The sequence below is a fragment of the Plectropomus leopardus genome, chromosome 2, assembly GCF_008729295.1.
Source record: "Plectropomus leopardus isolate mb chromosome 2, YSFRI_Pleo_2.0, whole genome shotgun sequence".
Classification (NCBI taxonomy): Eukaryota; Metazoa; Chordata; class Actinopteri; order Perciformes; family Serranidae; genus Plectropomus; species Plectropomus leopardus.
In genome coordinates, this window is record NC_056464.1 from 28,936,353 (window position 1) to 28,950,515 (window position 14,163).

Genomic DNA, 14,163 nt, shown 5'->3' on the forward strand with positions numbered 1-14,163 from the left:
ACTTTATTGAAAAAATCTCTCAATTTGCCACTAAAATGGTCCTGGCAAAAGTTTAATTCTTTACAAATACTTGTTCTAAAGAGTAACTGGGGAAAACTGTGTTTGAATATTACATAAAATCATGATGAACTTCCTGTTCACTGGGTCACTGTGTTGCAATGGGATAAACATTAAATAGGCTAAGGGAACACTTTCTCTGTGCTATGTCTAATCTCTGCTCTCCACAGTTGCTCAGACACTCGTGTGCACCAACGGATTAACTCGCGTCCTGTCTTCTCCCACCTACATATGCATAGACCCACTGATAATGAATCCAACAAATTGTACTCTTCAAAAAAAAATCCATCGCATCTCATGAAATCCTCCTCACCTTTAAATACTGATAATGTTACAGAGAAAATAATAGAACAATTCGTAAACATAATAATGGTTATAATTTCTTAACTACAGTGATATGTTTTCACAAAAATGTAATGGTCTGACTGGTCCCTTATGCCTACATTTTTGACCATGACTAAATCTTTATACAAGGTCAAATGTTTGTGTCTTAAATAAAGACAATTTCAATCCAATTCTACCTGCTACCATGTACTTCATAGTACATGGTAGCAGGTGCCTTGAATACAGTCTGTCAGTAACACTGCGTTTGCTTGAGGAGCGCCCTCTCGTGGTCTGTGTTAAACTGCTCAGCACAGCTCAGTCTTAGCAGCTGTATATGCTCACATGCCAGTTTATTAGGTACAATTCACTAACATCAGTGCTTTTTGTCTTCGTTCTCTTTTATTAAAGTGGGACTTTCTGTCGAAATAAAAGTATAAATAAATAATCTAATGCAAAAGTCCTGCAATTAAAGCCACAATACAGTTTTTGTTGCTGTTAAAATGAGATAGATACAGTTTTATTGTGTAGGGTAGATTTAGGCCTTTTTATGTTAGATTTAAACCTTTTTAAGCATTTTTTAAACACCACTTGGAATTAATTTTAAGATCAATTTTCTAATAACCAAAATTGGAGGACAAATGTATTTTGCCTAAATGTTTACTGTAACATAAAATATGACTTTTTTGTCCATTGAAAAGGTTGAATGTTGAAAAAAAAACTTTTTTAAAGTGGAACATATAGAAGACAACAATCATATTATATTACTGTTAAAGTATTTATTTGGTATTTCTGGACAGTTTTCTGTGACATTTTGTGTTTCTCAATCTGCATGTGCGATTCCACTGGTTGGATTCCCCTCATGACGAGTTTAAGAAAGGGAATATATTAAATTACTTGACAAAAAATAGATGTTCCCAATTATTTTGAGATATTATAATGCAATGTCAGAAAAAAAAAGATTTATTAAACCTCACTTCCTATGTCTGAGCATTTTAAGACTTTTGGAAGAGTAATTCAAGTCAATTCAATATTAAGGTCGTATTTTTATATCAATTAATTAAATGCCTTTTAAGACTTTTTTTAAAAGATCTGCAGGAACCCTGACAATTATAGTGTAGCTTGTGATATTGTTTAATTGTTTCTGTGCTACACTCAAAGTCGTTATAATATTTTGGCCATCTTATGTAGCCTATATCAATGTGGAAGGACAAATTATTTGACAACCCCTTCTGTGTCAGTGTGTCGTGTGATAGTGTCGCCAGCAGATGTCACCTTCCCTTAAACTGAAAAAGCAGCATTGCAAGTCGCTGTCTGTAGCTTTAGCACATTAGCTTCCACAGCAGCTGTAGCACATTTTTTGCACACTGAATACACAGTGCTCCCTCTCTTTATATGACGTTGTTATGGATGTATCTGCAGCATCGATAGGATAAATCATAAACATGATAATCGTTATAATTTTTTAAAAATTGCTTGCAATGATGCATTTTGTTCCATTAGACAGATATGGAGATGTTTTTAAATTAGTTTTATACATGTAGGAATGAGGTTATATTTAGAAAAAAAAAAAAGAAAGAAAGAAAAAAATTACAACATTTTGGAATGGAATTTTAATTTTTAACATTAAAATGTGTGGATGAATATAGAAAAAAAAATTTGAAATTCATTCAAAAATAATTTTTAAGTGAGAACTCTCATTATATCCTTTTTGCTCCAAATATCACATTTTGTCGTATTATTTCAATTTTTACCCTTCAACTAAAATACAGAGAAAAAAACAAATACGACAATAGTTCATAGATTGAGAAAAAGGAAAAAAAAAGATCTATGAAGTTGAAGACAAATGGTAGCTACAATGGGCTACAAAACAATCATATTCATCGCAATTGCTGAGGATAATGTGGGTTATAAGTGAGGATCTTAAATTGCATAAGAACTACTTCCATATTAGTTTTATACATTGGGGAAATAAATATAAAGAACAGTCTTTAACAGCAGGACTAAGACAGGTAAATCTGGCATTTTGAAAATATTGTGCTTTAAGGTTAGGTGTTTGTGTGTGTGTGTTTGTGCGTGTCCCCTCTGGAAAGTAACTAAAACTCTTTATGACTGGCTGCATGTTTGCATGTGCTGCTAAAGCGCCCTCTGGTGGTCTATTATATACTGCTCAGTATGGTTTAAGAGGTCAAACCAGCCTGTTGCATGTACAGAATGATGTTCCATGAATTCATGTACATATGTTCATATTTTATTTTATTTACTTATTTTTTTACAAAATGTTTAAGGTTTCATTTAATATGCATTGTCAGGTGCTCATTATGATTTGCATTTCATTATTTGACCAATTGTATTTCTATCGTCTTGTTTTTTTTTAACATGGTGGCTTTGCAATGGTAATGTCCTCTTGGATTTTGTTTGTTAGTTTGTGAATGTTACATTGTAGTGGTTTCATGTTAGGAGACCAAAACCAGTGTCATCAATGGTAATAAAAAAAAAGAAACTATACATAAATATTGGCATGAAAAATATATTAGTTATGAGCTTACACCTTAACAGAAGTTCCTCCTAGAGTTATGAATTTTTTACTTAAAGCTTCATGTATTCAAGGTTTTCATAAAAGAGTCTTAATTTTTTTTAAATAGCATTTCTAATGTTTAAACATATTAGAGTTGTTTTATTGATCATCTTTCAACACTCATAAAAAAGTCTCTTGTAACCTGGCTGTAACCTATTTCATGCAGTCTACAGCTGTAACATTACCTCTAACTTATTTTTTGCAAATCACACATACAGCACTCAACAGCACAGCACTTGACTTTAAAGACCAAATGAGGAGGGCTGGTGGAATTAGTTTTTAGTGTAGCGTTGCAGTTAGTTACGCTAATAAAACACATTAGGATACAACATTCTCAGTATTCACAGGAAGAAGGAAAAGTGACACATTGCTTAGGAGCATGGATGTACTCCTGTAACTAAGGAGCAAGACCTTTTGCACTAGGAATACAATGTTTTTGAATGATGTCTTGAACTGAGACTTGCAGCACCTCCCAGAGGCCAAACCTTAGAACAGGTGATGACCCCGATAATAGTCATACTATTTCATCAATTACTTTTAAAAGTACAGAAATAATGTTACAGAGTAAGAAAACAAGAAATGTGAAAAATGCTTATAAAGCCATAAAGTAGTTGTGATATAATTTATTTAGAAATTATATTTCTAAATGTTATTTACAAAAATAACTAGGGTACATTTAGGCTTTAAAAAAGGGGGTTAGGCAAATTACACTGTAAAAAAATGAACAAAAAAAAAAAAGAAATATGGACTGCTTGGAGTGCAAGGAAGAAAACAAAAAGTCTGGGGAAAGGGTTGTATCCTAGGAGCTGTGAAGTAATTGTGGTTTTATTTTATTTCTTTTTAAATCTAGTATTCATGTGAAGTTTAAACACACTGGTAGCCAATTAAAATGAGATTAATATGTTCTGTTTTCTTAGGTTTTCTTAAGATTATTTTTTTATTTTTTACTTGAAGTCATGCTAACACCTGAAAACTGGGAGGCAATAATGTCAGAAATCTATCAATCGACTACAAAGTTTCTCTGACGTTCTGGTTTTATTTTACCACTACCGTGTATTGGCAGGAAGCAATAAGCTCTTTGTGTTTATAGTAAAAAAACACATAATACAGAGAATAACAGTTCCTCAAGCAAAAACGAGAGAAAGTAATACTTTACAATGTACTTGATAGTACTTTTGCACCTGGTATTAGTTTTTAAGTTATATTTTACAGCCTACATGTAATTATATAGTAAAATGGTCGAACACTGACGCTTTATATTACTCAGTAATTCAATGAGAAAAGCTCTGAACAGGCAACGTGTTGAATTACAGCCTGTATGTCCAGTTTCCTTCAGTTTCAGGTGTTAAGGACAAATGGGTGTGGCCTGTTATTGTGATGCTAACTACATTTTACTGATGCATTGTCATGTGCTGCATTCACCTGACAACCTGTTTATCTTATAGCTACTTAGACCTTCTTATTTTCGTAAGCATTTTTGATTTGCATTTGGCTGTTTATAAGGGTGGTTCCTTTTTCTTAAGTTCCTTGTTTGTTCCTAAATAACGACAGTAATGTACCCTTAAGTTGTGTATTAAACACTCTTTGTATTTAGCTTTATAAGCATAATATGATTCTTAAGTATATCATAGTCTATTTGCAATATGATAGGACAAGCCATCAGCTTCATGTGCAATATAACATGATCAAATGTGCAATGTTTTGTTTTATATGTTTTAACTTCCTTTTCATGGTTCTATTTTATTTATGATATTTTGTAATCATGCTCTTCAATTTTGCTCTTTGCACCAGCAAAGATAGCCCTCCAATTCTGATGTAAATGTGCAATAAAGGTCTATCTATCCAAAATAAATCAATTTACTTATCTAAAATACTGCTGTTATTATCAATATTGTAAATATTATCCAGATTTTTCAATACCCTATGTATGTCACCCAATAAATTAACATTGCCAATAACTATTAAATAGGATTTCCTGAGTAAATATTTATATAAAAACATATCACAAAACAATGTTTCATATACTGCCAACCAACATACACGATAGATACTGTATACAACACAGTTTGTGATCAAAGGAGAGACATTTCTTTCCCTCCTAAATAAATATTTTGTAACTTAGAAAACCCCCTTTCTCCAAATGTCTTGTTTTATTCTTCATTAACAATCATAATGCACCCTGTAGTCATTTAATAAGCACTATTTTTCTTTAAAAAAAAAAAGTCTTTCTTGCAGTTTAGGTAATTGATAATCTCTGAGCTCTGTGACCTCTTTCGTCAGGAGTTTCTGTCGAGCGCAGTGTGTACAAGCTTGTGAAAGTCTGAAATGCGTCTTTATTTGTTGTTGTCTTTAATGCTGCAGTGGGTAGGTCCTTTGCTGGAGTGCACAGAACTTTCAGTCTCTGTGTGAAGAAAGAAATGAGAAGTTGACATTATCAACAGTATGGTCCTCTATCTTTGTGCTGCCTTTTTGCTGGGGCACCATCACTCCATCCTGGACTAAGCGCCACCCAAGACAATTGTGATTAATTTAGAGAAACACAAACAACCAAGACCATTTCACCTCATGGCAGATTGACAGGGGGTGCTTGGAAACAGATCTGGCTACACAAGACTAACAGTATGTTAACGAACTCCTTACCTGAACACATCAACATACTCAGGAACTGACATCAACAAGCAACCAAAAGAGTAGTTGAACTTAAATTAAAAACAGTATTACAAACCCTGCAATAGTCCTGTAATTTGCCCTCTTCATGACTCTGATGTACTTATTAGTTCAAAAAATAAAATTCAGCCCCATATTTTTACAGATTCCTGTCTTTTAATGCAGTAAGACCAAATTTCTATTGTCACAACATCAGTTTTATATTGACTCCAATACTGATCTTTTTATGCAAATAGTGTCGGCCAGATGTCACCAGCATATACAATATATTTTCTTTGTCAATGTCAGTATAAAAGTTCCATCTATTGGTTGCATTTATTCAGTTACCCTGTGACAGACCCTAAATTAAGGCATTCAGATAGTCATCTATACCGTTAGGGTTTTTAGTTTCTACATTTAGTCAATTGTCTGATCTTCTTTTGTTTGTAACAATAACAACTTGTGACCGTACCTGACTGAGTGTTCCTGGAGTGACGCTCACAGCATACAGCATCCACAGAGGAACCAGGAGTGTTGAAGAGAGAGTGAAGAATCCACCGATGGTGTAGCCCCACCAGGGATATTCATAAGTGTTGTTGAATTTGAGTGGGGTATATTTGACCAAGGAGAAGAGAAATGTAAACTACAAAATACACAAGCAGAAAGAGGAGAAGGCTCAAAATGATTATTTATATTTGTAGTGCATACAGAAAAGAAACAAAGATGCCGGTGTTTAGGCAGATTACTGAAGTCAAACTTCTGTCAGCTGACGGTTAATATCCGGTCAGCTACACAACAGCCTTCATAATGTGTTTTCACTAGCGCTAATGACTGCATGCAAACACTGTTAGTTGCAGCTCAGTTACCCACCAAATCCTTGTTTTCCTTGTTTTTGACTTTGCTAACTTCTAACATCCATGTACAGCTCTACATGACATAATTTACCTGTTTTTAGCTAAATTTTAACAGTATAATACAAAAAAATGCCAACTTTTTTAACCTCACTTGGAAAAGAAAAATTGTGAAGCAATCCAAGTTACATCCCTATCCCTTGCCTAACGATTTCAGATTTTTGTGCGTCTTGTAAATGTAGAGCTTGAAAAGAATTGTGAATCTTGGTCTCATCACTTTCTACAAAATAGTGACAGATATAAGTTTAAGGCGTAGTCTGTGATTCTATTCCAATACACTTTTTTTGGTCAAATTCAGTGCCCTTTTCCTCATGCTCTCCCAGTTCTCTGTTCTGTGTGTGAGCTGAAAAAAAAAAATCTTGTGTTAAAAAAAGGGAAACAAAAAAAGAGGCTCAGGCTAAGCCACAAAACACTATTCTGGCCAGAACAATATTCTATAGAGGGAGTCTACCTCTTCTACATCCTTACCCATGAGGAACGGAGCTATACCATGGTAGTAATGAAATGTAAATAACATTTGACATATTAGCTGAAGGAGCTCTGAAGGAGCACCAATGGGAGGTTGTATTTGTTTGGGTTTTTAGTTCAATATCGTCAATCTTTCTCCAGAATCTCTTGAATCAAACTGTCAAGATTTCTTTTCCAAAAAAGTCACATATCTAAGTTCTCTTTCATATGATTAAATATTTCTTCACAGATTCCTCAGTCATATCATTCAAAATGACTTTGAACAGCCTTAGGTACCCCATCAATGGTACTGATCTCCATCTGGTTGAGACGTGGACTACCTTCAGGACAGAAGTCTCTGGCAGCTGTCAAATACACTCGCTTGTTAGGTTAGCATGAACAAATTTACAAAGCAGTATATCTACAAAACTACTTACAGTACAGATGGCTGGTGTGAAGTACTGCCAGCAGTATTTCATAAAAGGCCATGGTCGATATCCAATCATGTCCTTTATATTATCATACTGACGGTCTGCGCCTGAGGAAAATAAGTTTTGTTAGTCACATCAGCTCAACATTACTGGTCTCTGGTTCATAACTCTGTGTTCATGTCATCTGAATTTGTGAACGTTTTCTGAAAGCTCATAGACACAAATAAATTGGAGCAGTACCACCCATAATCATGCGGGCAGTGTAGCCAATAGTTTATGCGTGACACGACCTTGGGCACTGCAAAGAAATTTTAAAAGCTGCAGTACATTTTAAAGAGAGGCTATACGAATTGTACGGAAAAAATTTCAAACATATATATGATTTTACTTCGCCTGGGCCCAGAGAAAGTCACTACAAAACAGCTGGGAGGAGACTGGACGGGATTTAAATGCCAACTAGACGGTAGTGAAGGGTACGTAGCCTGTTGTGGTCCGCTGCCCTCTAGCGGTTGTACCCATGCCAACTTAAAGAACACACGAAAGTATGTGGGTGGTGACTGTTACAACATTTGAAATGGATACATTTATTTTCATACATAAAGGGAGTATAAAAGAGTCTTCAAAAATGAGAGGTTAACCAAACAGGCACTGTTTCCCTGATCTATGTTAATATATAATTCCTCTCCTGCTAACTGCCTTGTGACCCCTCAAGTATGAAACCACTGGTTTAAAAAGTTCATAAAGAAGGATCCAACTGTGATGCCAGCAGATTTTACCGGCTTAAAATTTCTCCTTACCATAGACCCATCCGATACAGACAGACTGAAGAACAGCAAACAGCAGAAGTGTCATCCCACTGCAGGCATAGTAGTCAAACAGTTGGAAAATATAAAGGCCACCCTGCAGAGGAGAAAAAACAGACCGTCTGTGAGAACCAGAACAAGGTTGTCATTATATCATCGGCTTTGTTGTCTGATGTGTTATTGTAAAAGTACTTACTACATACAGCAGAAAATATATTCTACAAAAGTGTACTGTTTATGTACATTTAACCCTCTGTTGTCAGGGATTAACACAGTCTCACAGAAGTACATTAAATGGACACAGCCTTTTAACTATGCAATGTGTAGTGATTTGTACGACATATGTTAAAATTTTGTGCTGGAACGTGAAAACCATGCCATGCAAAGCATTATAAAAAGTCACAGTTTCAAACACTTTATTCATGTGGTTAACATTGTGAAAATATGGCAGTTTGGTTAGATTAACAGAACAAAAAAAAATTAGTCAAGAAAAACATTATGGTTAAAATATCTAAAGTAACAAAAGTAACAAAGTAACGTAAAGTTGCGTAACTTGCGTAGTGATATAAAGACATAAAGTCACATAACTACATTGACTTTTGGTTTCTCAAGGGACACAAACCATAATTTCCTGAACAAAGGTCCTAGTTTGTTTGACCCCTCTACCCTCCCTCCCACCTGAAAATTCTCACACTTAACACTTACTTCGTGTCCATCACGCGAACAGATCCTCATTGACTTTGCATTGGGACTGTTTTTACGTTGTCAGCACATAACTTCAACAATTTTGTGCCCACCAATTTGTGTCCATTTCACGTTTTTATCATAGCAAATAATCCATGTCTTCATCTTTACGCTTACAGTAGCTACATTTGTGACACTAACATATTCTGTAAACAATGGTTTGATTAAAGAAATTAATATCAAAAAGTTTGCATCACTCACCTCTGTGACCATCAGAAGGCCAACAAAGAAACTCCCAACAGAAATGGCGAGAAGGAGGAGTTTACGGCGACAATTGCTTCTAAAGAAGGCAGGATACATGTCCGCAATGGTTGTGACCAGTGCCTCTTGATATACAAACTACAGTTGTGAAAGAGATTATTTTGTATTAATACAAAATTGTACTATGGTGTCTGAATCTAACTATTAGATTCCAGTTAGATTTTCAGTCCTACCTCACTATCTAATCCTAAAAAGATGATCATAATGAAGAAGAAAATAGCCCAGAGCTGGGGGAGTGGCATTAGAGCCACAGCACGAGGATAAGCAATAAATGCCAACCCTGGACCTGCAAAGGAACAAAAAAATGACCCATTATCTATCAATTCCAACAGTACCACTGTGTTTCTGTCAAGCATGATTAACTGTCCATACCTGATTCAGCCACCATCGATATATCCACACCTTGCTCCTTCGCCATAAAACCGAGCACAGAAAAGATGGCAAAGCCGGCTACAAAACTGGTTAAACTGTTTAACAGGCACAGGTAAACACAGTCTCTGTAGGGGAAATATAAAAAAAAATAGGAATCCTGTGGTCTAATTAAAACTTCAGTAAGAACTGAATAGTCAGTGCATATGAAATGATGAAATACAAACCTGTAGCAGTTGTTGCTATACTTGTTGTAACTTCCTAAAGATGTCAGAACACCTGTGCAGACTCCATAGGAGTAGAAAATTTGGCTGCCCGCATCCATCCATACCTAAATGATATGGGTGAGTTTACGCAGAGTTCATGTTTGTAAAAATGCATGTATTTGCCAAGATGCAAAATGGTTATGAGTGTATCTGCAAAATGTTCATTGACAAAGTTGTCTGAAAAGTTGTCTGTTTCTGCTTTAAGTAACAATTTCCTGATTTAATTTAGTTTACTTGAAAATATAAATTATAGTAGAAAATCATAACTTTAACTTTTGGGCCAATGAAGCCCTTTTTTTGTAAATCCACCTGTGATTCTTAATACCTGCCAGCATGCTAACATGCTAAACTAAGACAGTGAAAATGTTAAACATGATGCTTGTGAGCATCTGCATTTTAGCACTGAGAGTTTAAGCATGTTAGCACGTTTACATTAGCATTTAGCCCAGAGCACCACTGTGCTTAAGCCTTGGGGAGCTGCTAGCCTTCCTGCTGTTTATGGTTATATTCAGGCACTCAGAGCACTTGGTTGAGGTTGTACAAAAGTTGTACCTCTGGGTCAGTGAGACGGGACGGGTCTGGGTAGAGGTAGAACATGATTCCTTCTTTTGCCCCCGGTAGCGTAAGACCACGAACCAGCAGCACCACCAGCATTAAATACGGAAATGTGGCAGTGAAGTAGACCACCTATGACAGAATCAACACCTTTTGAGTTACTTTAAAAGAAAAAATATCTTTAAAAAAGTACAGCTTTCATGAAATTATACATTACAAATGAACACCAAGATTGTGCTGTACCTTTCCTGTGGACTTCACTCCATTCCAGACACAGAAGTAACACAACGTCCAGGCAAGAAGAAGACAAAGGGCCAAGTCCCAACGAATGTTGCCAATTTCATCAATTCCACTGGAGAGGCCCAAGATTCTCCTCCTGTAACAACGTTTATTAAGGATCATACAAAAACACAGCAGCCTTTATAGTATAAGACACTTTAAATCATGCTACTTACTCCCAAAATTCTACAACCGAAGATGTGCTATTTCCATACAGGTGCAGAGACGATGTTTGATTGTGACCGTGCTCGAAACAGCCATCTTACATTAAAGAATGAGAAAAGGATGTGAAAACTGGTGAACAAAGTGAACACAATGCACAGTTTTGTGTGTCATATCTTGTCAATAAAGTCTTGGTACCTGTGTTCCAGCTGTTGTCACAGCTCGCCCATGGAAGCTCAGCGCTGAAGGATGAAAACAGATAGAGAAACGTCCAGGCCAGTATGATGATGTAATACACCCCAGTGTACAAAACAACCACTTGGCTTCCATAACCTAAACCTGTAGAGAGATAGAGATGTCGTATTGAAACAACATAAAAAAATTTCCATTAATGTTTGCACTGTATTTGAGTATAGTTCTGAGGTAGTTGTACTTTGAATATTTCCATTTGACGCTTCTTTCTACTTCTACACTGTATTTCAGAGTAAAATATTGTACTTTTATTTCCGTAAATGTATATTAGTTACTAGTTATTCTTATGATTAGAGTTTTACATTAAAAAAACATATGATACATTTATAAATTGCAATGCATTGTTTGTGATTATTCAACCTTTTGGCTTGTGACCTATTAAAGAAAAAACAGTACGTAGCTTGGGGCCCTTGTCACATTACGGATATCTATGAGCTGTAAAAAAAATAAAAGTTAAAAAAAAAAAATGTCATTGGTTAAAAAAAAATCAATAAAAACTAAATAAATACAAATTTGTGTTGCAGATCCTTTGGAGGGGCCCAACCGCTGGGCTTCAAAACTCTGGACTTAATACTATGAGTGACTCCTTTCACATACACATTATTTAAGTCATTGTTTATAAAATTACTGCAGCTTTAAATACATAAACCACTGAAATAAATTAAAATAGCTTGCACTATGCTTAAATTAATTTTGTCTGGTGTTTAATACTGGTTACAACAACCAAATATTCTACATACTGTGTTCATAAGCAATATCCAATATGAATTACACATATTTGCTTTATTTTTTCTGTAACTGATTACAAATACCATGAATATTTACCTTCAAAAAGAGGGCAGATTTTTCTCCAACATGTTATTCCACCCTGACTGGTGTACTGGCCCAAAGATGTCTCCAGGAAGAAGAGCGGGATGCCACAGGTGAACAAAAACAAAACATAAGGTATGAAGAAAACCCCTTTAAAATATAAAGAAAAACTTGTTAAAATCTTGAAAAAACTGCATTATGTTGCGCACATAAAAAATGATTTAAAAAATTAATATAGTTAGATGGCTAGAAGAAACTGTGATAATTATTTAGTCACGTTATAGTAATAATAACAGTTATAGGGATTCTTTCTTTTTACAAAAAGTCCAACAAGCAATTATTAACTGAACACAATCATAATGCCTGCCGAGTCAGACTACAAAAAAGCATTTTTACATGACAGTCACCCGGCCATGACAATGAATATTTACCTCCTCCATTTTTGTAGCACAGATATGGAAACCTCCAGACGTTTCCCAAACCAACAATGTGTCCAGCCACAGCCAGGATAAACTCAATCTTACTGCCCCACTGTTCCCTCTCCTGAGGTTTGGGCTGAGTATGTCCTGGTCTGTTCCCAAGGTTCATCAGATTCAGTTTCACCTGTGAGTTTTGTCTTTGGTCCATTTTAACCTTTAATAAAAAAATTAATTTGTATACTATGTCAGCATGTTATACATTAGATGGTACGAAGCTATTAGCCATATAAAGTACTGCACACAGAGATACATGCTGAATTTAAACAAGGTTTGACCATATAAATTTAGTTAAAATACTACTTTTTCTCTTCAAAATAAAAAGGGGTTTACTCAGTATGAATAATCTAATTGCATAGTACCTACCTACCATACCTACACCATTCAAAATACTAGCCCATAAAAGGGCTAGAGATAAGCTTCACACACACCATTTACAACCTTTGAAAATGAGATATTAAAACATTACGACTAACAGCCTTTAGCCATGCTAGCTGCTCTGTGAGGCTGTACTTAGGCACAGTAGTAATTTGAGCTAAATGCTCACCTGAGCATGCTAATATACTCTATCTTAGTTTAGTTTGTTAGTGTGCTAACAGTTACAAATTACCACCAAAGCAGACCTACAGCTGGAAATAAGCGTTGCTGGTATTTGGTCATAAACCAAAGTATGGGGGGTAAAGTATAATGGCATTAGACAAAAAGTCAGGAAATCACCAGAGTCAGTAGAATTTGTCTGCTGGGTAATGAATGTCTGGGAAATATTTTGATTTTGGAGCAACTAGCTTGGCTAATGACATAAAAACAAGATCACATTTCAAACAAGTGATTCTATCACAATAAGGTTCTTACTTTTTTACTTTTCAATATGTTGCTTATATTTAGTCAACATGAGTTTTGTGATTTTAATCTCCAGTGACAACCTGTTTTCTTATTTTTCATGAATGGAACCTGGAACGTAAATTATTTTAACGCCTGATTAAATTATTGTAAATAACAGATGCAGAAACACCAAACAATGGCATTGACTTGGTGGTAGTGGTACGCAAGAAAACTAACCAATGTACAGGGATACATCTAACATTTACAGTTTACTGTAATATGTCCTTGCTAATTTGTTGCCTTAAATTACACATCTCCATGTCTAAGTGCAGTAAAAGTAAAACATTCAACTGCATAAATAACAAATTTAGAGATTCCCATGAATACCTTAAACAAAGGTAAAGCATGAGCTAAACTGTAACTTAAAATTAGCCAAAAACAAACATGGAAGATGCACAATTTACCTTGAGCTGTGTAAGTGCTTCCTCCTCTTGACAGTTTCTGAAAGAAAACACCGGTCCTTCTCCAAGATGAAGGTGACTATAATGGGTTTCTGTGAGGAGTGGCCACTGAGACCAACTCAACCAGTCTTTTCTTTGGGACCAATAGAAACCAATTGAGCGGGGCACGTGCACGCACGCATGCATATGCTCAAACACACACACACACACACACACACACACACACACACACACACACAACACACACACACACACATGCACACCAACAAACCTACATATATACATATATACAGTGTCACTGTTGGTTTTGACTGTTGCCCAAGAAAAAAAAGATAACCACTCGGGGGGGGGTTACCCTTTATCTTGGGAAACAGACTTACATGCAGCACATTTGTTCCCTCTCGTTTCTGTTGTACGTCAGCTGTAGCATATCAAAAAGTATCTTTTACCGAGTTTCCAAGAACGAATAGAACCCTGGATTCCAAAACACTGGACTAGTCTAAATGTAATTA

At 35.5% G+C, this 14,163-nt stretch overlaps 1 protein-coding gene across 1 annotated transcript; it reads right to left on the reverse strand.

Annotated features, from left to right (window-relative positions):
• Positions 1–5,192: 5,192 nt before the first annotated feature.
• On the reverse strand, positions 5,193–12,519 carry LOC121957859 (sodium- and chloride-dependent GABA transporter 2-like). The gene is made up of 14 exons (XM_042506652.1): positions 12,324–12,519; positions 11,908–12,042; positions 11,029–11,169; positions 10,845–10,929; positions 10,633–10,765; positions 10,387–10,521; positions 9,796–9,899; positions 9,572–9,696; positions 9,373–9,485; positions 9,140–9,277; positions 8,189–8,291; positions 7,398–7,498; positions 6,075–6,245; positions 5,193–5,357 (listed from the first exon to the last, which is right to left on the reverse strand). Exons 1-14 carry the CDS (start codon positions 12,517–12,519, stop codon positions 5,193–5,195), a joined length of 1,845 nt encoding a protein of 614 aa, XP_042362586.1.
• Positions 12,520–14,163: the final 1,644 nt, after the last annotated feature.